The 26,040-nt window shown below is 46.7% G+C and overlaps 1 protein-coding gene across 1 annotated transcript; it reads left to right on the plus strand.

Moving 5' to 3' along the window:
• The first annotated feature begins 5,860 nt into the window (after positions 1 to 5,860).
• LOC142772263 (uncharacterized) lies at positions 5,861 to 22,961 on the plus strand. Its single transcript, XM_075874461.1, has 4 exons — positions 5,861 to 5,934; positions 11,146 to 11,398; positions 11,459 to 12,049; positions 22,641 to 22,961. The coding sequence occupies exons 1-4, from the start codon at positions 5,861 to 5,863 to the stop codon at positions 22,959 to 22,961; spliced, it is 1,239 nt and encodes a 412-aa protein (XP_075730576.1).
• Positions 22,962 to 26,040: the final 3,079 nt, after the last annotated feature.

Genomic DNA, 26,040 nt, shown 5'->3' on the forward strand with positions numbered 1-26,040 from the left:
TTTCTGAATCCACTTTAAGAAGACGACAATTGGTATTCTTTGCCGAGCCTGGTGTCTTTTTCATAGAGCATTGGTCCCGTGTATACAAACCCCAAGTGCTATTTATTCAAACACTTCTAGATGCTTTAAATGTTAATATATTCGAGATCACACCATCTGTCAAACCAATCGGCCAAGTGCAAATAGAATGTGACGATATCTTCCCCATGAACGCTAAACACTTGCCCTCTAAATATTTGATTGGTTTATTAGAACAACACCTGTCTTAATTAGGTACTAATAACACAGTAATTGCAACGGATGCATCTATGAGTGGCGAGAAGGCAGGTGTGGGTATTTTTTCTCTCTCATTATTCTGGTCATTTTCATTACGCCTCCCAGATTATACACCAATATTCGAAGCGGAATTAATGGCCGTTGTACTAGATATTCGTAAACTTCCTGCGACTCATTCGACAGCTGTGATAGTGAGTGACTCGTATTCCGTGTGTTCATTCTTATCATCGTCGTCGACATCAGCAGTACTAGAGACTTTTAAATCATTAATCCAGCAAACATTCGTCTAGTGCGAATGATATGGGTGCCAGGCCATCGTAGTATATTTATAAACGAGATGGCTGACAAACTCGCGCGAACATCTCTTGATCTTCCGATTGTGCCAATCATGCCTCCTACAGCTTATGTAACAGCAGCAAGGTTTAGAAAACTTTCCCTTCTTGAAGACTCATCAAAAACCATGACACCGAGTCCAGATTTCTCGCACCTGCACTTCACACATGGAATAATAAATGGTGTCCCACGCGTAAATTGGAAGTCTTGGTAACAAAATTACGTTGCCGTGTACCACCTCTTAATTTCTACCTAAACAGGTCTAGTCTGGTGCCATCCCCTCTGTGCTCAAGCTGTAACGAATCTGAACATATCGACCATTTTCTTATCACATGTCACCGATTCAAAAATTAAAGAAAAAACTGCTTCGAAATTTTATTCAGAAAATTAAAAATATCAATTACTACTCCCGATATTTTGTCTTTTGGGGCCACTTCATTGGGACACAGCGACAGGAACATCTGCGGGGCTCTCTGCGAATTCATATATAACACAAGAAGATTACCTTGCTGAGTCAGCGATCAGCTCTCGAATTTTACTTGTCACACTACCACTTATTATTTAGCGGATACACTGCAATAATTCACCTTTCAGGAGAATTTCATATAACGATTCCACCACAGATATTCAACAAATTCTATTATTTCTCCCCCCTTTTTTTCCTTTTTTTCTGACATTGCGCCAAATTAATTTCACAGTCAAAACACAGTAATCATATTCCCCTAATCTAGAAAATCTATAGGTATTTACATGCATTAACCACCGGCTTTTTGGCCAATCCCCCTTAGTGGGTGAGAGCCACAAAAGAAAGGAACAAGCAAGCAAGCAAGATACAAGTGGATCAGTTTCTCGAAGAAGCTCGACTGTGAAGAAGCTGCCCGGGCTCAGGATCGGGTGGCAGTATCCTTATTGTTCTTTGACAGTTCGTTATTTTCCGGTAAGTGTATTGGTCTTTCTCAGCTGAAGCGAGTCATTCAATCTTGATGTCATTTTCTTCCCCCGGCCAAGGGCACTCCCCTTGGTTAGCTTCCACCCCCTCCAAGGATTGGCCGATAGACTATTTGTTACGCAGTGGAGCGAGAAGTGTCCCTGTGGCGCTGGTACCTACAGATGGGACAATATTCTGATGAAGAACCCAAAGGCGATTCAAGTGGAGCTTCGAAAAGCCACTTCGCATCTCCAGGAGATCACTGAGGTCCGCCAGTTTGGTCGCGGAGGCATCCTGTGCTGTTCCGCAGATCAGGAATGCATTCGTGAGCTCCTGCAATGTTCCGAATTCACAGCGCATCCGGTAAGCCCATTTATTCCGGCACACCTCGCATGCTCGAAAGGATTAGTCTGCGGTGTAGACACAAGCCTGACACAAGCCTGACACGAAAGCAGCATTGTTTCAGGCGACAAAAAGAAATAATACCTAGAGTTGTACAGCGCTAAGTCGCTACTTGTTCCTACCGCGTGTTGAGAAGACCTACCACCGTGCATGATTAAGCCTGCTGGAGCACCACGTGCTGTACAGTAAATAGAGGGGTACGTTCCCCCACATACATTGTACCTCCGTAGTGGTGCTTTCCTGATTGTACATGCACCCTTTGTAGTCGTGAAGCTCGATGTTTTTGTCATGTACTTTATCCTTGGTTGGAAGTCAATAAACTTCTTCTTGCTGCATGGAGGCTATAGTGAGGTAATTTTTGGGAGGCCCTTCCCGATGGGGTGGGGCCTAATGACGAAAGCAAAGATGAGAACGATGAAGCGATGAGTTAGCCATGGAATGATTTCGTTTTAATCTGAAACGTACGAGCCGACTGGCAAATATTTGTCGCTCGCAGCAGTTCCCCTCTCTCTCTCTCTCTCTCTCTCGCCTCAAAGAGCCCACACGCCGTGTTGCTTTTGCCTGCTTTTGCGAAGCCATTGCACTCGTATTCCATGAGTGATTCCACGAGAGATCGACACGGGTCCAAAAGTTGAAATTTTAGATTTTATTGAGTATATTATATTTCGTGCACCTCTCACCAGGTAGCCCGAAAATCAACTTCGTTTAATGATTAGCGGTATAACTTACGAGAAAAAAATATCGAACTTCACCAACACGGAGGCACCAATTTCGTCACCTGTCATTTTCGAAAATTGCAGATGCTACAAAAAGACAAATATTTTTGTTTCAAGGAAGTTCATCCTTGTATTTTGTGGTGCATAAAGCACTTCTTTGTTGAAAATTTTCTGTCACCCTTGTCCTTATATATTCAATGGCTTCGTCCCTTTTTAGCCGAGCACCTTGAGCTGTAGTTATAAACCTCTGCTCTAGGCTCGTCTCATTTCTTAGGGAGTTTAGATGGTTCTAAAATTTCGCAGCAGCCTTTCTATCTTTTTTATGTACTTTTGCCAGCCACTGAGCTCCCTTTCTTCTAATCTTCTCATTGATCAGAAGGGATGCATCCCTTCTACAGCTTAGAAAGGTTTCCCATTTTCTTTCGACATCATTTCCCATTGCCCATTTTTTCCCATTTTCTTTTACATTTTCTTTCCCATCATCTTTCCCATTTTCTTTCGACACCGCTGCTTAGCATGTATCAGTTCACTAGTGGCTTCCTGACGTTTTGCTATGGCTCTTTTAACTTCCTCATCCCACCAATTTGCGGGTTTGTGTCTTCTTTTCCGGGGTGACCCCTCACATGTCTTCGCAAGCTCTAGCTCAAACAGTCTAATTAGATTCGTGTATGTCCACACTGCTTCATTATCCTTAGTGATTACTTTCTCAATTTGTTTAGTGGCTATTTCAATTTACCTTTCTGAATAAAAATTTTCTTGTAGTTGCTCATCTTGTCTCCTTCCCACTTTCACTGCTCTTCAAAAAGTTAGCTTGATACGTTTGTGATTACTACCCAGACTTCTGGAGACACCTTCATCTATTTGCATTCTCCTGAGCTTATCATACATCCTATGTGACATCAGTGCGTAATCTACCGTCGACTGCAACCTTCCTACCTCCCATGTTATTTGCCATTCACACTTCTCGGTATTGTTGCAAATGATCAAATCAAGCCTTTCACACATATCCATGATCATTTTGCCTGTCGGGTCGATATACCCATCGATGTCTTCTATATGCGCATTCATATCTCCTAGTATAGTTATCTCACACTCTCCTCCTAACTTTTCAATGTCCTTTGATATACACTCTACTATTGCCTGGTTTTCCTCTCTGGCCTTTGCTCCCGTCCACAAGTACACGAAACCAAAGAGTGTCATTTGCCCTGCCACTTTCCCTTTTAGCCGTAAATGTTCCTTGCACTCCTGCTTGACCCTTTGCCAGTCTGTACTTTTATGAATGAATGCCCCAATACCACCCCCCTTTCTGCTGCCTTCTGTTCTATTACAATATTCCCACGCGTAGTCCGGATTGTTCGGAGGTTGTTCCATGTCCCTGAGATGTGTTTCTACAAAACGGTATACCATCGGCCTCTTCTTCCCTTAGCTGTTCTTCTATCTCTTCCCACTTCAGCCTGTTCCTACCACCCTGCATGTTAATATACCCTATGTCTGAATTGGCTTGGCGCTCGTGGCTACGTCTATTTATGCCCCGGACTCTACCTATCTTAGATACTGGTGCCACTTTGGAATTGTATCTGTCCATACCACCTGTCAAAGAGTCTCCCTGGTTGTTTTCCTCGTTACTAGCTATCCTGCACCCTGAAGGGCCCGCTTGCCCCCCCCCCCCCCCAAAAAAAAAAGCTACTGCGCGTCCTGCAAGTCGCCAACCCACCTCATGACCTAGCCGCCCATCGAAGTGAATTCTGTCCCGTTGAAAACCACCCCCCTATGCACCTGTCTGTTTATTTCCACCACCTTAAAGCCTTTCTCTCGACTCATCCGCCATACTTCTTGGTTTGCGTTGACAAACGCTCTTTGCAGGTTGCTATCACGCACCGCTACCTCCGGTATCGTGCGTATCACTACTTGTACCCGAGGAGAAGTGGCGCGCACGTCATGAACGCCTTTCGCCAGTGGGGTTGCTAGTCCTGCTGTATCTTCATTTGAGACATCGTTTAAACCGCCAACGTCAAAAAACACGTCCATCCACCGTGACGGTCCGAACCCATTAGTTCGGACTTTTCTTTCGGGCGGTTGGATGGATGGATACTATGAGCGTCCCCTTTATAACGGGGTGGTGACAAGTATGCCACCAGGCTCGGAAAAAAAAAAAAAACCTTTTTTCTTTTTTTTTTATGTTGGCCTAATGCCTCTACTTCGATAAATTCTATCTTAATGGAAAAAAAGGTAAATTTTCAGCTTAAGTTCTCTGCCATTTACGGCACACTGTCCATATTTTATTTTTCCAATATTTATTTTTGTCCTTTCTCTCTAATTTTCTGCCACCAATACTCTAACCGTCTCTAACTCTAACCGGTTTCTTTCAGGCGGCGCGCCCCTTGGCGGGCGCTGTCTCCTACTCATCCGCTCCACTTCGAGGGAAAGAAAGCATGCACCCTTTTCCCCTCCGAGCTAAACTCGTTTCTCTCGCTAGCCCCGCCCTCGGCGTGTGTTTACCGGTTTCTTGCGCGCGCGACTGCTGCGTCGCGCGCGAAATTCAAACCGCTCGCGGGCAGGCAGCCAGCGGGCACAAGCGTACGACGTGTCTCTCGCGCGCGCCGATCGTCTTCGTCGCGCCGCGGGGGCGTCGCACGAATGAGAAATGTAGATATGTCACTTTCCAATCAGCACAACGTTACAAGGTTGGAGTAAGTGATGCCTTACATGACTTCCGTGTCATGATTATCATGTTTGGATGTGTCGTTTACCTTCGTCATATATTCACGTCACGTGATACCAAATTTAGTGTATGTGGAGTTATCGAAACGGCCCTGAGCACGCTACAAGCGTGGTATGGGATACTACGAGCGTGGTACGAGCGTGGTAAGTGGGAACATTGAAAATTGCTATTTAATTGCAACTAGCACTGCAAGCGCTCTTTTCAGGTGCCATGTTCGTGGAGTCTTTCCATTGGCACCGGTGTTTGCTGCCGTTGACAGACTTACAGGTTGGATCCACCTGGATCAACGCTGCATCCCGCTTGCATCCCGCTTGCATCACGCCTTGCTGCTCACTATTTTGTCTAAATGTAAACATCGTGGGGTATACACATGAATCTGATAAACTACCGACTTCACTGCACCGTCCATTTACGCTGTGCTAGCTGTGTACCACACGAACACGCTGCTTATAGCCACGTTCCTTCTAGCGCAATACGGAAAACATGAAAAAAGGAAAGAGCATCAAGAAAACAAGCCCCTCCTCTGTCCAGTATCACGTCTCCACCACTGCGGCAAAGTAACATGTTCAGCACCCTTACGCACCAACTCACTTAAGAACAACTTCTAGGCGCTGCCATGCTGTTTGGCGGAATGCGACAGTGCTCACAATCTTGCTAAACGCAAAAACACAAAATATTGCGTTTTCTAGTAATTTTTATGTCAAGAGAAGGCACTACAATCTACTCACTTCCGCCATTCCGGTCAGTGCCGTGTTCGGATTTTGATACCTGGAGCCTATGGGGAGTTTCGCAACTCGTATGATTCAATAACTCTGCTGAGCTCGCTCTGTTCTGGTGTATACCACCGAAGGCGCTTGTGTGCGAGATAGTAGTGCTCTCCAGAGCCTGCCGGTATCTGGCAACAATGTGCATTCACCGGCAAACCGCCCCTGGAAGCACCCGGTTTAGCTTGTTTTTGCGTGGTTTTCGTGTTTGTTGTTGGCCGTGCCTGCTTGTATTCCGATGTTTTATGCGGATAAAATGATTTCGATGAAGCGCTTGACACTCGAACACAGCTGCGTCAAGCGAGGATGCAGTCTACATGCCTGAATTAATTTTATATCCTAGTGAAAACGTTCCATTTTCTGACCGATGACGATATTAGGCACCTCTTAAACTGTTAAGCACTTACTAAAGATTATTCTAAAGCCAATGATGAAAGTGTTTCAGATTATCTTGAAGTATGTCTTGGCAGTTTCCAAGGCCATGGTATTACTGCACTTTAGAACTGTTTTAAAGAAATTATCAATCATTGCCTCAACGATTTCGTCCCGAGCAAAACTAAACGTATATCTAAAGCTACTCTCTGGATGACAAGAGATATCTTGCAACTTAAACGAAGAGTTAGGCGCTTAAGACGGCGGTGTGCTTCACGTGAAGCTTTTCAACAAATGCAAGATAACTCAACCATAAAAGTGAGCCGTGCTAAGCGTTCGTACTTCCAGCATTCACTACAAGAGTTTATTTGCTCCGCACCACAAAAATTTTGGGGCTTTCTAAAAAAAGTACCAGGAAATTAGCCACATTGTACACGAGGAAGTCACCGTTAATGAAAGGTACAACATCGCGCAATATTTTAATGAATACTTCCAGAGTGTTTTTTCGAGTTTTGATGCTACTACACTTCATAACCGTACAGCATACTTACCTGCTCCCAATGTTGTATCAATGCCAGGAGTCGTTTCTATGCTACTTAACCTTAAAACTGAATCTTCCTCAGGTCCAGATGATATACCTAATTTTTTTTCTGAAAAGATATGCAGAAGCGTTAGCACCTTTCATAGCTCGTATATTTCAAATGTCCCTGTCTTCAGCTACACTGCCTAATGATTGGCTTTCGGCACGTGTTGTACCCGGTGACCCCACATTAGTAAAAAAAATATTGTTCAATATCAATAACCTCGTCATGTTGCAAACTACTTGAACATATCATAGCTAAGAAAATTAATAAGCTTTTGGAGGATAACAGCATTTTGTCGTCCTGTCAACATGGCTTTCGCAAAGGTTTCTCGATTATGACACAGTTAACAACAGTTCTGCAGTCGAATGCTCTACCACTGAGTTATACCCCCAAGTTTTAACAACAGTTGTTCATGATTTTGCTAGTGTTCTTGATGGGTCAGGCCAGGTTGATGTAATATTTCTAGATTTCAAGAAAACGTTCGATATTGTAATACATAGCAAGCTTATTGCTAAACTAGAATCGAATAATCTTCCTGCCTATTTAGGTAATTGGGTGGCTGCCTACCAGACCGACCGCAGTCAGGTCATTTCTATTAATGACCACTCATCTGAGAAGCTACCAGTCTCATCTGGTGTGCCTTAGAGCAGTGTCCTTGGCCCCTTAGTATTCTTGGTATTTATTAATGACAAAACCAACAAAATTCATTTCCCTCTTCAAATTGGATTATTTGCGGATGATTGTGTACTTTATAATAATAATAAAAGCCACGAAATTGAAGTATTGCTCAGAAGTAATCTCTAAAGTATTCTTTCCTGGTGTGATCGGTCGAGCATGCAGTTAAATGTCACTAAAACAGTGTATATGTCAATCACTAGAAAGAAATCTAAAAAAAAAACTTTCTTTTGTGTACAAGCTGGTTTCCGAAACGCTTGCAGAAGTGAAGGAGTACAAATACCTGGCAATCACAATAACTAACAACCTTGACTGGAATACGCACATTGCCAACATATGCAACTCTTCGTTCAGAAAACTTCGTTTTCTCAGACAAACTAAAGGATGCACCATCTGGTACAAGGGCTTATACATCACTAATTCGGCCTAAACTCGAATACGCCAGCATTATCTGGGATCTGTACACAAAAATAATATCGATAGACTGGAAATGATGCAGCGTAAAGCTGTAAGGTTCATTTATTTTTAATATCATAATAGTGACTCTCCCTCTGGTTTAATGATTCAGAATAATATTCAAACACTACACTTTCGCAGAATAATACAGAGACTAAAATTCCTGTTTGCACTGAAAAATAAACTTTTTGCCATAAAACCAAGTCCTTATTTATTGTCGCTTATTGCTTGAACAACACGGCATCGTCATGCTGACTCTATAACACCATATCAGACACGCACTAATCTTTTCAAATATTCCTTCTTCCCACGAATTGTCACAAACTGAAACAACATACCGTTTCCCCCCTTACATAACGACGATTTCTTAGAACACTATACTATTTGAACTTCTGACCATGATGTACGAATTTTTACAGCTTTATTAAATGTTATCCTTCTGTTCCTTGATCCTTAGTTTAAAAAAGCCAATATCACTTGCCTTATCTCATGCCTCTTTGTGCATATATGTCTGACGTGCTTTTACCACATGGACTTATTTCAGTGCGTGAAAACTGTCTGTTTGGTGTTCCTACTTTTGTTGCTTCACCTTGACGTACCGCTTTTAAAGAAATTGTGTAGTTTTTGCCTTATTTTATGCTGCAGTTTCTTTTGTACACATGCCAGTGTTATTTTTTTGCTGAGTATGCAATTTCTCTGCCTTTATTTGCTTTGGTTGCCCTTCCCGCTTGAGCCCCTGTATAGGCCTCCAGTATTTTATAAATAAATAAATAAACAATTAAATAAATAAACAAATAAACAAATAAATAAATAAATAATTAAATAAACAAACAAATAAAGATAGAAAGAGTGCCTGCATTGCAGCGATCACGCGAGAAAGCTGAATTCCCACCAAGAGCGCGTAGGTTCGTTCTGCCGAATTCATCAAAGGTAATGTAAAGCTTAGCGCAGACTAATGGCACAGAGGCGATACTCAGACACTGGACTAGTACAAGGCCCCTACCGGGAAGACATCAGTCACTCTCGTCTTCCATCCGTGGCAGATAAGTGCACTGACGCGGGAAATGGGTTTTGATTGATTGATTGATTTGTGGGGTTTAACGTCCCAAAACCACCATATGATTATGAGAGACGCCGTAGTAGAAGACTCCGGAAATTTTGACCACCTGGGGTTCTTTAACGTGCACCCAAATCTGAGCACAGGCCTACGACATTTCCGCCTCCATCGGAAATGCAGCCGCCACAGCCGGGATTTGATCCCGCGACCTGCGGGTCAGCAGCGGAGTACCTTAGCCACTAGACCACCGCGGCGGGGCCGCGGGAAATGGGTAGCAAAACGTGAAAGCTATTACTGAAAATTTGCATCGCAAAGGTGCTTATTTTGTAGTTTGAGCTATATCAATGATACGTTCTGTTCGAAACAAACGGGGCACAAAGTAGCCGCGCTTAACAATAATCGCCGCAAAGCGTACGTCACGGTGTCCACGATTTGTTGTCGTTGCATTTGCTTTTGCGAAAGCGACACCGGCGAGTCGGCTCTCATCTGAGCGAGCAAGTGACTCATCGTGCCACTAATGAACATCACGGCATTCAAGCTCACTTATCTTTTGGATGTGAAGATGAACTGCCGGCTTAGGTGTAGGTTCAACTTGAAAATTTGGTTCATGAATAGCTTACTCGTGAGTAAAATACAATAGTTCACGTGACCCTGCAGCCGCAGTTTACGTCATCATATCAGTAGATTTTATAATTTCTCAGTCACACGAACACTTCGGATTGCGAGCGATTTCGATCGCCGCTGATCTCTTTAAAAAGTGCCTGGTGGGACATTGGTTCAGATATAGGCGTTTTATCCTGGGGTTGTGTGCTTGGACGAAAATACAGATATGTTCGGGTTCAACAGGAGGAAGGTTTTCAGTTATAGTCGAAAAGCTGAATTGAACAACTTCACTTGTCTCCTGCACATCGATGATGTGGGTGCGCTTTGAAGACGTGAAAAGGGAAAAGACAGGTGTTCGCTGTCAATTCCCGGTCCGCGTCTTCAAAGCGCATCCACATCGTCGACATGCAGAACCAACTGGCCCAATTAAGTTCGCTGACAAACTTCTCCTGCAGTTTATGCATTTTCTGTTTGTATAGGCGCGACCACCATCAAAGGTAAAATGGAGCAGGGGGCTGCGCTCATCGAAAGACCACGACGGACATCTTGCGCGGTGCCCGTCGGCCACGCGAGGCCCGTTACCTGCAGCAGTGGCCGCGTTTGTGCCTGCAGTGTGCTACGTCGAGCCCCTTCATGTAGCCGCTACACGTTGCTCCGAACACGTCCAAAGGAATGCGCCAGGAATAATAGAGCAGAAAATTCAAACACACCGCGAAGACACCACCGGAACCACTGAAAATGCATTGCCGGAAGTGCCGCACCTGAAGTCAAGCGGGGTAGGCCGTTCGGCGTGAGTCGGTTTGTTTACAAACTCTGAAACCGTGAAAACATTTTTAGATGCGGAGCATCTAATGCTCGAGGCTTGTAGTGCGGCGCCGTCCGCAAGCTTCCTCCTCCTTCTTCCACCATCTGTGCATCCCTTCCTCCTCTACACACCGCGCGCGCTTCACTCCTCCACTATCTGTGCACCCTTCCTCCTCTACACACCGCGTGCGCTTCTCCTCTTCACGAACATTCGCTAGCTGTATAATGTAGCGCGCATGCGCCGTCACGCTTCGAGAACATCGGCAGCTGACGCGCGCGCATGCGCCGTTGCGCTTCTCCCTCTTCTCGAACATTCGACAGCTGACAGTGCATGCGCCGTCGCGCTGTATATATACTCAAGGTCGGTGCTCGCTCGCTCAGTTGCCGCTCGTCGGTTGGTTTGTACGGCGCGTCGACGTCCGAGGTCGCAATTATCGACGTCCCTTCGACCAGCGCCGGCCAAAGTGTTGGCGGAACCGCAACCAAGTCGTCGTCCGAAGACAAGGCAGGGCGGAGAAGAGCTCGCGACGCCGAACGTAAACGTCGGCGTCGAGTGGAAGATGCTCAACTTAGAGAACGTGGAGCCGCTGAGAGACGTCAGCGTCGAGCAGCAGCACCGGATTCGGCCGCTTTGAAACGTAAGCGTCGACAAGAGGACCCGGACTTTCGAAAACGGGAAGCCGAGTGCAAGCGTCGGCGACGAGAGGCCGATCCCGATGCTGCCCGCGAGCGCAAGCGCGCCGAGGTAGCGGCGTGATGCGCCAAGCAGTATGCCACGCCCAACGCTCGCTTCAAGCGCGACTTCCTCGACCGAAGCTTCGGCCACACCTGCAAAGTGTGTGATCGTCTTTGGTTCGATAACAACTTAACTCGGATCGGCAACATTCAGAACAACTCCAAAGCGTTGTCGGTTCTTTGCGATACGTTTGGAAAGGGCACCGACTATGCCGACTACGTCGTGTGTGCTACGTGCAAGCAGTCGTTGATTGCCGGTCGAGTTCCCTCGGCTAGCGTGAGTTACGGCTACCGCTACCCGCCCCGACCCGAACATCTACCCGAGTTGAACGCGGTTGAAGAACGACTCATCGCTCCTCGACTCCCGTTCATGAGTATACGACGCTTGACTCACGGCAACGGACAGTACGGAATCAAGGGCCAGATCGTGAACGTTCCCATCCAAGTTCCCACTGTCGTTAGGTGCTTGCCTCGCAACATCCCCGACGACGCGGCCATTAACGTTCACATCAAACGAAAATTGGTGAGCAAGTCGACGTATAAGCACGGTTTGGTCAAGCGCAGCAACATACACGCTTGGCTCAAACACTTGGAAAACACTCCGCTGTACAAACACCTCAACGTTCACATTTAACACCCCTCCTACAACCACGTTAACCAATTTAGCCAGCGACCCAAGTAAGTCGCAATTTAACACCTCATTTCACAACCACGTTAACCAATTTAGCCATCGACCCAAGTAAGTCGCACTTTAACACCCCGTTAACCAATTATATGCTCCGCATCCTTCTCAGTGTTCCCCCGAGGGAAGCTGCGGGCAATTTTTTTTGTGAAGTTGCGCTGCATGGTTCGCTAATAGGTATGCGCTACCGGCAGAGGCCCAAGGCACAATGGCAACACTGAGCATACCCTCGACGCCTAAGGCTCACTGGTGCAATAGCACTAATATGAAAACGTGTAATAAAAGGAGTCATTCTGGAGAGTCATTTTCATGCAGAGTCATTCTAAGTGGTATATGTAATTAAAGGAAATTGTCCGCTGAAGTAGTTGTGTTAGAAACATTAATGTAGACTTAGTTATGTCACGCAGAACACAAAAAATATTGCATGAAATGTTCAAGTTCTCTAGCTCTACTGGCAAGGCCGTTGTATGTGTCGTCGCGCCTGGGTGGTCAATCGGTCGCGCCATCACCCAACCCGTCGCAGCTCCCAATGCATGAGTTTGCATGAGTTTTAAGCGTGTACGTTGTGCGGGAAAATTTTTGGGAGGCCCGGCCCGATCGGGTGGGGCCTAGTGACCAAATCAAAAACGAGAACGATGAAGCGACGCTGCGCAATTTTTAGAATTAGCCATGAAATGGTTTCGTTAGAATCCATGAAGTACGAGCCGCCGGGCAAAGATTTGTCGCTCGCAGCAGTTCCTTTCTCTCTCTCACCTCAAAGAGCTCGCACGCCGTGCTTGCATTTGCTTGCTTCGCGGAAGCCATTGCGCTCGTAATCCATGCGTCTCGCTGGCCGGAAACCAGCAGGAATGCCTTGTTACGTCTGTATCGAGCGCGCCGATCTTTCTCGCTTCGCCGGACGGCAGCTTGAACTCAGGACGGAAGCGTCGGCGGCCTTCAATGTCAAGTTGGTATGGATAGGCCACAGCTCCGTGCGCAGGGACTTCGATTGCTGCGCCGTCCCGCTGTGGTGGTCTAGTGGCTAAGGTATACTCGGCTGCTACCCCTCAGGTCGTAGGATCGTATCCCGGCTGAGCCGGCCAACGTTACTAGTAACGCTGGCAGTGGATTCAATAGGTGACCGGTAATATGGGCAATCGCAGGGAACTGTGGGATGCGACGGCTTCCCGTTCGACGCACCACGCAAGTTAGCAGCGGCACGCACGCATTCTTGTACCGCTCCGTTGAAAAAAAAAAAAAAACCTCTTCGTGCGATGTCAGTGCTTTAGAAGTTGTTTTTTTGTTTTTGCTAATCTATCTATCTATCTATCTATCTATCTATCTATCTATCTATCTATCTATCTATCTATCTATCTATCTATCTATCTATCTATCTATCTATCTATCTATCTATCTATCTATCTATCTATCTATCTATCTATCTATCTATCTATCTATATAGATAGATAGATAGATAGATAGATAGATAGATAGATAGATAGATAGATAGATAGATAGATAGATAGCCAGCCGCCTGCGACTTTCAGCTCTCCTGACCGTTTCGATAGTGGTATCGACACTAAACTTGGTGTGGCATAACATGACTATATGAAGAACATATATGACTATTCGTAACATAAAAATCATGATATGTATGTCATGAATCTCATAAGTTACATTTCATGGTCCTGCAGCTCTCACGGTGTTTTCGTTCACAAGACATGTTGCAAAACTGGTATGGTATGACTTGACTACATGCCGAACACAAGAGACCGACCCTAACATGAAAATCATGACTGGCGTGTCATGTAACAACATGACTACATGCTACGCTCATGATGCGCTTGCGGCCATTCCGCTAGCGTCACATATACCCAGTTTGGTATTATGCTACGTCAATGAATGACGAAGGTATGTGACTGGTGCAAACATGATAATCATGAGATGCCGTGTAATGTAACAACTTTACTACATGCCACACTCATGATGCATTGGTGGCCGGTTCGCTAGCTTCACTTATACCGAATTTGGTAATACGGGACGTGAATGGATGACGGAGGTATGATACTGGTGCAAACATGATAAACGTGAGATGCGTGTCATGTAACAACATGACTACATGCCACGCTCATGATGCGCTTGCGGCCATTTCGCTGGCTTAACATGTACCAAACTCGGTATTATGCGACGCGAACGGTCGACATAGGCAAATGACAAATCCAAACATGATAATCATGACATGTGTGTCATGTAACAACATGACTACATGCCACACTGATGATGCTCTCACGGCTGTTTCACTAGCTTTACATTTGCCGAATTTCGTATTACGTGACGTCAATGTATGACGTAGTATGTGACTGGAGCAAACATGATAACCATGAGATGAGTGTCATGTGAGAACATGACTACATGGCACAGTCAAGGCCCAATATATGCATTTCAACGTGAAACTGTGCGTGAGCTCGCCGGCGTTCATTTCGTTGCGTCACGACGGCGTTGCCACGCCGAGCACCGGGCTTGCCATATACTCGCAGGCGCGCGCCGCGCTGCGTTGCTTTGATGCATGCGCGTTTCAGCGCGTCCGGAGTCCCTCCGTCACGAAGAGTGAGATGAGACGCAGTGCTGTCTGGGTGACGCATCGGCACGAAATGCAGCATGTCGCATTTCGCATCGGTTGCCGTCGGGCCGCGTCGACGGGCGCTTGTCGCGCCTAGCGTCACACTAAATTGTGCTCGCGTTTCTAACGTAGCGTCGCTGTGCCCAGCGTGTGCGCGCGTCTACGCTACATAGGAATATACTGGGCCCTTCATGATGCGCTCGCGGCCGTTTTGCTAGCTCCAAATATACCAAATTTGGTGCTACATGACGTGAATGGATGACTGTGACGTAGTGTTGACTGTGACGTGAATGGATGACTGTGACTGTGACGTAAGTTTGGGCCCAGGACCACTCTGCAAGGAACTGAATCGAACCACGAGCGCACAGACACACACACGAGAATATTGTGGGCGTTTGTTACTTACATCGTCATCATCCCTGCATGATCACAATCACCATCATCCGCTTGTCTCTTTGTCCTCATTGCCACACTGGGTCATCATCATCGTCATCATCTGTGTACTGGCTCTGCCCGTTCGTTTTGCGAGGTCTTTCCTCAAATAAACGCTGACGCAGCCAAGACTACCAAGACTTCATACTTGGTGGAGGTGGATATTCGGTCCTTTGACCTCCCGCAGCCCGCTATACCCCCTGGAGCTTCGTTCAGGCCGCCGCTTGCGCCCACAGTCAGGCTGCATGTCCCAGACCAAGCCTGCCGGCACTGATGTCATCAACACGCACCGCCGCAAGTTGCCCCTCCTACGTACATACACGGACATCAGCGGGAACCCCCGCTCTTCGCTGGTCTTCGGGGAGAAGACGTAGAAGACTGGCTTGATGACTACGACCACGTAAGTGCCGCTAATAGCTGGGACGAGGCCGCCAAACTGCGCTACGTCCCTTTTTATCTGGTCGGAGTCGCGAAGACATGGTATTTTAACCATGTCGTTGACTTACCCGACTGGGCTACCTTCCAGCAGCAGCTGCGGCACGTCTTTGGGACACCAGACATTCGATCCGCCGTCGCGAAGAGGACACTCGATACTCGCCGACAACATCCCGGTGAATCGTATACTTCATACATCGAGGATGTCCTCGCACTCTGCCGGCGTGTCAATAAATCCATGCCGGAATCAGACAAAGTGCGCCATATATTGAAAGGCATTGGGCCTGTTGCCTTTAATGCCCTCGCTGTGCAAAACCCAGCTACCATCGCTGTTGTCGTGACGACATGCCAGCGCCTTCATGCACTGGACTCCGTTCGCCTTCAACCGGACATATGCGACCACCACTCCACGTCAGATGGCCATCTGCGTGACCTCATCCGGGACATTATACGTGAAGAATTGCGGTCCATGGGCTTCACCTCCTACACCGCGACCTACACAGCCTTCGCGAATGCCCTTATGTGACATCATCAGGGAGGAAATTACATCCCTGACTGGCTCTGCGCCCGTACAGGTACCTGCTTCTTACCCTATATCCACGTACCCTCAAGTCACTGCCATGCCTCCCAGCGACGCCCACGTGACATTGCCGCGTCCATTGTACGCATCAGTTGCTGCCGCTCCCCCGGTGAACTACCATTCCGTGCCCCCTGACCCTTCTGCCCACCTGACCGCGCTATCTCCAGGTGTCCCGAATGCCTTCTATTCCCCACCGCTCGTCTCGCCCTGTATGCGACTACTGTGGCTATCGCGGCCACATATCTCGTTTCTGCCGAAAACGCCAGCAAGATGAGCGTCGGAACGACGTACGCGAACGGGATTTGCACACCGGGGCGTCTTATCAAGGTCGGCATTGTTCGTCTCCCCCGCACCGGTCTCCATCTCCTCCTGCATCTACTGCACCACGAAACAGCCGAAACACGATACGCCGCTCGCCTTCGCCCTTCTGCAGTTCAACTTCTCCACTTCGGCCGCCTCACATTCACCTCTGATATTCATTCGGAAAACTAAGCGATGCAGTTTGTGGAAGAAAAACTGCATTCGGAATTAGAACTAAAATTCCTCCACAAGGGCCATGTAACATGGTTTCTGTGGAAGTGGAAGGAGTGCGAGTCGATGCTTTGGTGGACACAGGTGCGACATTTTTTGTGATACGTGCTGATTTGTGTGAACATTTAAGGAAAAGAATAACGCCTTACGATGGCCCCACGTTAGTTGCTGCCCAGGGGAACGTACTTCGCCCTTCCGCGTTTTGTACTGTGCGTGCTTTCATCGACGGCATCCGCCATCATGTCCAGTTTGCTGTCCTGTCCCGCGGCTCTCACCAACTAATTTTAGGGTGGGATTTTCTATCATCTGCTTCCGCGGCGATTTGTTGTGGACAACGCTTCGTTCACCTCACTGACACCGACTACATGCTTGACGACGACAATCAGACGCCACTTCGTCTGGTCGCTGCGAAAGACATCGAACTGCCGCCACTACAAGAGCGAATTGTCAGCATTACGTCCAATGACATCTATCACGGGAATGTATCGGTCTCACCGTCACCACTTTGCGTTCGCAAAGGTTTAGTTATTCCATCCGGTGTCGTTCGTTTTTGCAATGGCTCGGCACTTGTCACCGCTGTCAACTCTACACGGGAGAAGATCTTACTGCCACAGGGCACTACTGTGGCCCATGTTGCTGACTTCGAGTCTGTATTTGTCACGCCACTTCAGGCCATCACATCCAAAGAACCTTGCCTCGGTGAGCATGTTTCTTCCTCCGCCTTTACCACCGCTATCAGCAGCAAATCGACATATTCACGGAGGCAGCAGCTGCTCGCATTGTTACAGAAACGTTCAAATTATTTCGATATTTGCTCGTCTAAGCTGGGCCGCACTAATACTACAGCACATTGAATTCAAACTGTTGGGACATCTATTGTACGCCGCCGACCCTACCGCGTGTCTCTAACTGAAAGAAAAATTATAGAAGAAAACGTTGCGGACATGCTTAAACGGGAAGTCATCCGTCCTTCATCTAGCCCTTGGTCGTCTCCTATTGTTTTGGTCCATAAAAGGTATGGCTCTGTGCGGTTTTGCGTGGACTTCCAGGCGTTCAATAAGATCACACGAAAGGACGTGTACCCTATGCCACGCATTGACGACGCCCTTGATTCTCTAAGGGCGCGGAATTCTTTTCAAGCATCGACTTGCGTTCTGTGTACTGGCAGATCCTCATGCATAAAGACGATAAGGAGAAAACGGCATTCGCAATTCTCGACGGGCTATATGTGTGACGTATGAAGGTAGCGATGGTTGGTAGAAGTGGAGAAGGTAGAAGTGAGAGTAGAATAAACATAGCGTATGAGCCAGGCCACGTCGCCCATTCATCATAGCGTCACACGAGTCGACAGGATGAAGACCTGGCAGCCACTTCATCACCCGGCCATCATCATCGAAGACCTCAGTGAGACACAGTGACCGAACGCGGATCACAGAAGAACGCGGACCACCAAGACCACCAAGCATCATGACAGCAACATCAGACGACCTTAACATCCCTAAGTACTCCGGATCAGCAGACGATGGACCCGTACAGGACTGGTTCAACCTGTTCGAGCTCCATGCCACCGCTGCATCATGGTCGGAACGGGAGATGATCATAAACTTCACTGAGTACATCTCAGGTGAGGCATTCAAGTTTTACCTCACCCACATCTTCGAGAACGATGAGTATTGGCAAAAGATAAAAGAAGAAATGATCATCTGGTTTCAAGACTATAATCAAGATTCGGTCACAACCAGCCATATCGATGCATTCAAATTCAGTAATCACATTCATACGCAGCCTTCACGCATTCGAGCACAGAGCAGAAGTTTACAATCCCCGTCAGGCGAAGTCAGTCATCTGCTCATAGAAAGACATCTGAGCCGTTTTTCTGCAAAGCCCAACCTTCCACCTGGTTTCGCATCTGCACAAATATCGCCAACGCTAACCTCTTCCCTGCAAAACACAAATCAAGAAAATATTCAAGCACCCAATGTACGTAAGCCATCATTTGGTTCTGTGCCAAGTAGCTCGTCTGGTACTCGTTACTCTCATCGCACCCCTCAAGATATCGCCACATACGCAACAGACCACCTGAAATATCGGCCGAATAACTTTTTAAGCCACTGCCATTCCGAAAGCGGTTGTACTTCAGGAACGCTTGGCTCGATTCTCCCGCAAAGAAACAAACATACGGAATCGGAACCACGTCAAGCCATGTTTGCGGTGATGTCATCCTCAGGAACCGGAACAACCGAAAGTCGAAGCAGTACGGAGTCATTATCGTATGCAAGTGTCGCCGATAAAAACGAAAATGTATCTACTGCTTTCCTTTACACAAATAATGCTTGCATCCCACTCGTAAATAATGCTGGTACTACCGACAGCGTCCCCTTATTCAACGACGATGACCACCCGCAATTTTCTCAACACCATCACGACATCAAGAAAAGACGACGACGAATTAAAACTTCAATGGAAGCACGCTCCCAACTTGAACGACTTAAAAAATTAAGAACTTTGATTCAAGGGCCATTTCAAGAAAAAAGACGTTTCCGGATGAAGGAACATAGTCACAGACGCTTTCTGCGCCAGCGGTTGCACAGATGACAACACCACGGAAAACGCCCAATAATACGCGGAGCAACTTCTTGCACGCCGCCAGCACACAGGCATTTAGTCTTCACCATCTGTCAAAAAGCACGCATACTAGATACAATGCATCTGTCGCAGCCACGACTCAGAATCCAACGCATTAGACATCCAACCTTCCAACGCTACAAAGACTCCCAACCTTGTTCGTTTTTCGCTACTATTCAGGCTGTGTCATCATCATTTTTCACGTCGAATGCATGGTTATGCTCTCCCGAACGCAACAGCCAACCTCGCCCACCTGAGGTCTCCTAGATCTCACTGGAGTGCCTTCCCTGTGAATGTTTTTGTGCAAGTGCATGAAACTGCTGTGTTACAGGGAACTACTCTATTTTGTGATATTTTTTCCTATGATGAGACACCACTTGTTCATGCTTCATAGTTAGTAGCTCGCGCATTCTTTCGGGGGGAGGGGGAATCATGTGACGTATGAAGGTAGCGATGGTTGGTAGAAGTTGAGAAGGAAGAAGTGAGTGTAGAATAAACATGGCGTATGAGCCTGGCCACGTCGCCCATTCATCATAGCGTCACATATGAATTCAACGTGATGCCTTTCGGGCTCTGAAATGCACCCGCGACTTTTGAGCGCATGATAGATACCATGCTGCGCGGCCTGAATTGAAGAAGTTGCCTTTGCTACCTGGACGACATAATTATCTTTTCGTCAACGTTTCCTGAGCACCTAGAACGATTGGATAAAGTTTTGACGTGCCTTGCCAGCACCGGGCTTCAAACAAACACCAAGAAATGCTCTTTCGCTAGCATATCTATCAAGGTCTTAGGACACGTCGTTAGCAAAGATCGCAACCGGCCCGACCCTGACAAGATTTCTGCAGTCCTTCACTTTCCGCGCCCCGAAAAACCAAAGGAGCTTCGCAGTTTCCTTGGCCTCGCCTCCTATTTTCGCCGGTTTATCCAGAACTTCGCTTCTATTGCTGCTCCATTACACCAACTACTTGCTTCCAACGTCCCCTTTCTGTGGTCTCAAGAATGTCAAATGACATTCGACCTGTTGAAGCGGGCACTCACGTCTGAACTTCTGCTCTGCCACTTTGACGAAGCCACACCGACTATCCTGCATACCGATGCTAGCGGCCTTTGTATAAGAGCCGTTCTTCTACAAAGCGACAAGTCTTCCCTACAGAAAGTTGTTGCATACTCACCCTTGCCGAAAAGAACTACACTATAACTGAGCAAGAGTGTTTGGCTGCGGTTTGGTCAGTCCAGAAGTTCCGTCCCTATCTTCTCGGCCGTCACTTCACAATCGTGACGGACCACCATGCCTTATGCTGGCTTTCTACACAGAAGAACTTGTCCGGACGCTTGGGTCGGTGGATACTACGCTTGCAGGAGTACGACTGTGACATAACTTACAAGTCAGACAGAAAACATCAAAACGCCGACGCTTTATCTCGTTGCCCGCTTCCAACTACCCATATCAGCGTTGGTGAGAACTCCACCGCCCCATCTACCAAAGTTTGCATCAATAAGGCAACCCTCTTCGGACGACGAGCCAACATTTATCTCCCACCAGCGGTCCGATTCATACTGCAGACGCATGATGGACCACCTTTCGGGAGTAGTTTCTTATCCACCCAACGCGCGACTTCGTCGTCAACTCCTGCACTTTAAGCTGGACGATGGGATTCTCTTTCGCCACGTCTATCACCCTGACGGTCAGCGCTGGGTTTCCGTACTGCCACGCTCTCTTCGACTTCAGGTGCTCGAAGCCTTCCACGACGACTTGACTGCTGGTCATCTTGGTGTAAAAAAAAACTCTTGACCGCATTCGATGTCGTTATTACTGGCCTGGCCTTTCTTCTATTGTAGCGGTACGTCAGCTCCTGCTACCCATGCCAACGTCGTAAACTTCCCACGTCTGCACCTGCTGGACCTCTACAGCCACTTCCGTGCCCTTCCATGCCGTTCGAGGTTGTAGGTGTTGACATTTATGGGCCTCTCCCCGTCACACCTGCTGGCAAACGATAGATAGTGACCGCCGTGGACCACCTGACACGCTACGCTGAGACTTCCTCTGTTATTACAGGCTCAGCTGTGGAAGTGTCAGGCTTTATTCTTCGCGCAATAATACTGCGTCATGGGGCTCCTCGTGTACTGCTTAGTGACCACGGCAAAGTGTTCCTGTCACAAATGGTAAATGAAGTACTGCACGCTTCTGGAACTACTCACAAGACAGCTTCAAGCTACCACCCTCAGACAAATGGTCTCACAGGAAGATTTCACCGAACCCTTGCCGACATGATAGCCGTTTACGTCCTACCCGACCACAAAAACTGGGATACTCTTTTACCATTCCTGACATTCGCTTACAACACCGCCGTTCAGCGAACAACTTGCTACTCACCGTTTTACCTCGTGTACAGACGCCCCCCGACTACCTTTCTCGACGTCTCCTTCTTTAACAGCTATGGGAATTCATGTCAGTCTTCTACCGAAGAATACATTTCCCGCCTGGCCCAGTCTCGCCATCAGGCTCGCATCAATACTGAAGTGAGACAGCTCGAGCGGATGATCACCTATGATGAATCCCACCGCGTTGTGTCTTTCCAACCTGGTGATGAGGTGCTGCTTTTGACACCTATTCGCACTCCTAGTCTTTGTGACAAATTCCAACCACGCTTCATCGTGCCATACATTGTTTTAGAACAAACTTCGCCAGTTAATTATCGTGTCACACCACTCGTCGCCCCAACAGACCTTTGCTGCCGCAGCACAGAGATTGTCCACATTTGTCGCATGAAACCTTTCACGCGACGTTCCCCGTCACTTTGACTTACGGCGGCCAGGGTGTCCGCTTCCATGTGGGGGGAATTAGTGTGGGCATTTGTTACTTACATCGTCATCATTCCTGCGTGATCACAATCACCATCATCAACTTGTCTCTTGTCCTCATTGCCAATCTGGGTCATCATCATCGTAATCGTCTCTGTACTGGCTCTGCCCATTCATTTTGCGAGGTCTTTCCTCAAATAAATGCTGACGCAGCCAAGACTACCAAGACTTCATAATATATTTACAGAGAACGTAACTATGAACGAGTAACACTTAAAGTAATAGAAATACGCAGTATATAGCTGTAATCAATGTCTCTCTAAATTAGAAAAGTCTCGCCATGTTTTAATGTGGCTTGCGGGTCGCCGGCACCGATCGCAAGTGGGCTGTGCGCCGTCTGGCTCGTTGCCGTCCTCAACGTGCGTCAGACCACGCCGTGACACGGCGTTCTGCCGCAGCAGCAGCAGTCGGTAGCTGATTGGTAGCTCCGCAGCAGCTCTCCGCCATCACGCTCGTCTCAGCAGCGCACCGGGGTCGCGCCAGCCACCCGGAACGGCAGCAAGAACATCAGGCCTGCAGCAACTAAAACCCACAGTCACTCTGGACAGCAGCCAGCACCACGGAACCTCGCCTGGTCCCTGAGCCAGTCGCCCAGCCGGAGTACAGGCCTCGTTCACAGGATGTCCAGCTGTCCGGAAGGGCAGCCAGAACAGCAGTGGATCGCCTGGTCCCTGGGCCAGTCGCCCAACAGGAGTCCAGGAACGGTAGAGCGCCTAGATGCCGTTGTCCTGTTCCCTGGACCGGACGTCCAGCCGAGAACTGATTCCTTGCACGCGCTGCCTTGAACCACCACACGCACCACGCGCAACTTCGTTTTCCTCTTCGCTCCCGCACGGCGAACACGGAATTATTTTTTTTCCACACCTCTGTATTATGAAAATGACGAAATATATGACTGGTGCAAACAAGATAATGCTGACGCGCGTGTCATGTAAGAACATGAGAACATACCATGCTCATATCGCGCTCGCGGGCGTTTCGCTAGCTCCACATATACTAAATTCAGTATCACGTGACGTGAATAGATGAAAAAGGTAAACGACACGTCCAAACATGAGAATCATGACATGGAAGTCATGTACGACATCATTTACCTCCACCTCGTAACGTTGTGCTGATTTTAAAGTGGCATATCAACTTTTCTCATTTGTGCTTCGCATATAATCGATTCGCACTGTACGTGGGGTCTGCCAATTTTTTTTTATTTAATCGAAGGTGGTGCTTATGTTGTCGTGCTACGATGGTGTCTGCCAATTTTTTTTTATTTAATCGAAGGTGGTGCTTACGTTTTCGTGCTACGATGGTCTTTACGCTGCGCCCTGATATTTTCTATTACTCTTCGTTCGCTCGATTGAAAATGTGCGCTTGAAATCATTTGCTCACGGGAAGTTTGACGAATCTTTTTAACTGTGCCACTCTGTGGTTCACGATGTGTGTCACTAACAAGATGTGAGTGATGGTCGCAAAAACAAGACACAGATACGGTAGAGTGCAAACCAAAGTACCGATCAGTACCTACTGCGAATTGGTCGCTTTGTCTTGCACGCAGTGGTCAAATTCCACTAATCACGAATTCAATGGGAAACTGGCTGGGATACCATATATATATGAAAGCCCGATGACAAGAAAGTGTAAACATTGAACATTGCTATTTAATTGCAACTAGCACTGCAAGCGCTATTTTCAGGTGGGATGTTCGTGGAGTCTTTCCAATGGCACCGGCGTTTGCTGCTCGGGCAACGTCGTCTGCTGCCGTTAGATCTTGTATCACAAAGCAAGCTTATTACTAAACTAGAAACGATTAATCTTCCCGCCTATTTAGTTAATTGGGTGGCTGCCTATCTCACCAACCACAGTCAGGTCGTTTCCATTAATGACCACTCATCTGAGAAGCTACCAGTCTCATCTGGTGTGCCTCAAAGCAGTGTCCTTGGCCCCTTAATATTCTTGGTATTTATAAATGACATGACCAACGAAATTTATTTCGCTGTTCAATTTAGATTTTTTGCGGATGATTGTGTACTTTATGTTAAAATTAAAAGCCACGAAAATCAAGTATTGCTCAACAATAATCTTTAAAGTATTCTGCCTGGTGTGATTGGTCGAGCATGCAGTTAAATGTCTATAAAACAGTGCATATGTCAACAACTAGAAAGAAATCTAAAAAAAACTTTCTTTTGGGTACAAGCTGGGTTCCGAAATGCTTGCAGAAGTGAAGGAGTACAAGTACCTGGGAATCACAATAACAACCTTAATTGGAATATGCACATTACCTTTATATGCAACTCTTCGTTAAAAAACTTCGTTCTCTCAGACATAAACTAAAGGATGCACGATCTAGTACAAGGTTCGCGGCTTATACATAACTAATTCAGCCTAAACTCGAATACGCCAGCATTATCTGAGATCCATACACAAAAATAATATCGATAGGCTGGAAATGATTCAGCGTAAAGCTGTCAGGTTCAGTTATTTTAAATATCGTAATAGTGACTCTCCCTCTAGTTTAATGATGCATAATATTCAAACACTACACCTGCGCAGCGAAATGCAGAGAATAAAATTCCTGTTTGCATTGAAAAATAAACTCTTTGCCATAAACCCAAGTCCTTATTTATTGTCGCTTACTGCTGGAACAACACGGCATCGTCATGCTGACTCTCTAGCACCATATCGGACACGCACTAATCTTTTCAAATATTCCTTCTTCCCACGAACTATCACCGACTAGAACAACCTACCGTTTCCCCCCTTACATAACAACGATTTCTTAGAACTTGTTACTATTTGAACTTCTGACCGTGATGTACGAATTTTTGCAGCTTTATTATATGTTATCCTTCTGTTTCTTGATCCTTAATTAAAAAAAAGCCAATGTCAATTGCCCTACCTCATGCGTCCATGTGTATATATGTATGACGTGCTTTTACCACATGGTCTTATTTCGGTGTGTGAAAACTGTTTGTTTGATGTTTCTACTTTTGCCACTTCAATTTGACGTAGAGCTTTTAAAGAAATTATGTAGTGTTTGCCTTATTTCATGCTGCAGTGTCTTTTGTACACACCGCAGTGTTATTTTTTTGCTGAGTATGCGATTTATCTGCCTTTATTTGCTTTGTTTGCCCTTCCTGCTTCAACTCCTGTTTGGGCGTGCAGTATTTTATAAATAAATAAATAAATAAATAAATAAATAAATAAATAAATAAATAAATAATAAAACAAAAAAAAACAAAGTTAGAAGGAGTGCCTGCATTGCAGTGATCATGCGAGAAAGCTGGGTTCCCACCAAGAGCACGTAAGTTTGTTCTGCCGATTTCATCTAGGTAATATAAAGCTCAGCGCAGACTAATGGCACAGAGGCGATACTCAGACGTTGGACTAGTTGAAGGCCCCTACCGGGAAGACATCAGTCACTCTCGTCTTCCATCCGTGGCAGATAAGTGTACTGACGCGGGAAAAGGGTAGCAAAACGTGAAAGCTATCACTGAAAATTTGCATCGCAAAGGTGTTTATTTTGTAGTTTGAGCTATATCAATGATGCGTTCTGTTCCAAACAAACGGGGCACAAAGTAGCCGCGCTTAACAATAATCGCCGCAAAGCGTACGTCACGGTGTCCACGATTTGTTGTCGTTGCATTTGCTTTTGCGAAAGCGACATCGGCGAGTCGGCTCTCATCTGAGTGAGCAAGTGACTCATCGTGCCACTAATGAACATCACGGCATTCAAGCTCACTTATCTTTTGGATGTGAAGATGAACTGCCGGCTTAGGTGTAGGTTCAACTTGAAAATTTGGTTCGTGAATAGCTTACTCGTGAGTAAAACACAATAGTTCACGTGACTCTGCAGCTGCAGTTTACGTCATC

Source organism: Rhipicephalus microplus, chromosome 9 (assembly GCF_043290135.1).
Source record: "Rhipicephalus microplus isolate Deutch F79 chromosome 9, USDA_Rmic, whole genome shotgun sequence".
Lineage (NCBI taxonomy): Eukaryota > Metazoa > Arthropoda > Arachnida > Ixodida > Ixodidae > Rhipicephalus > Rhipicephalus microplus.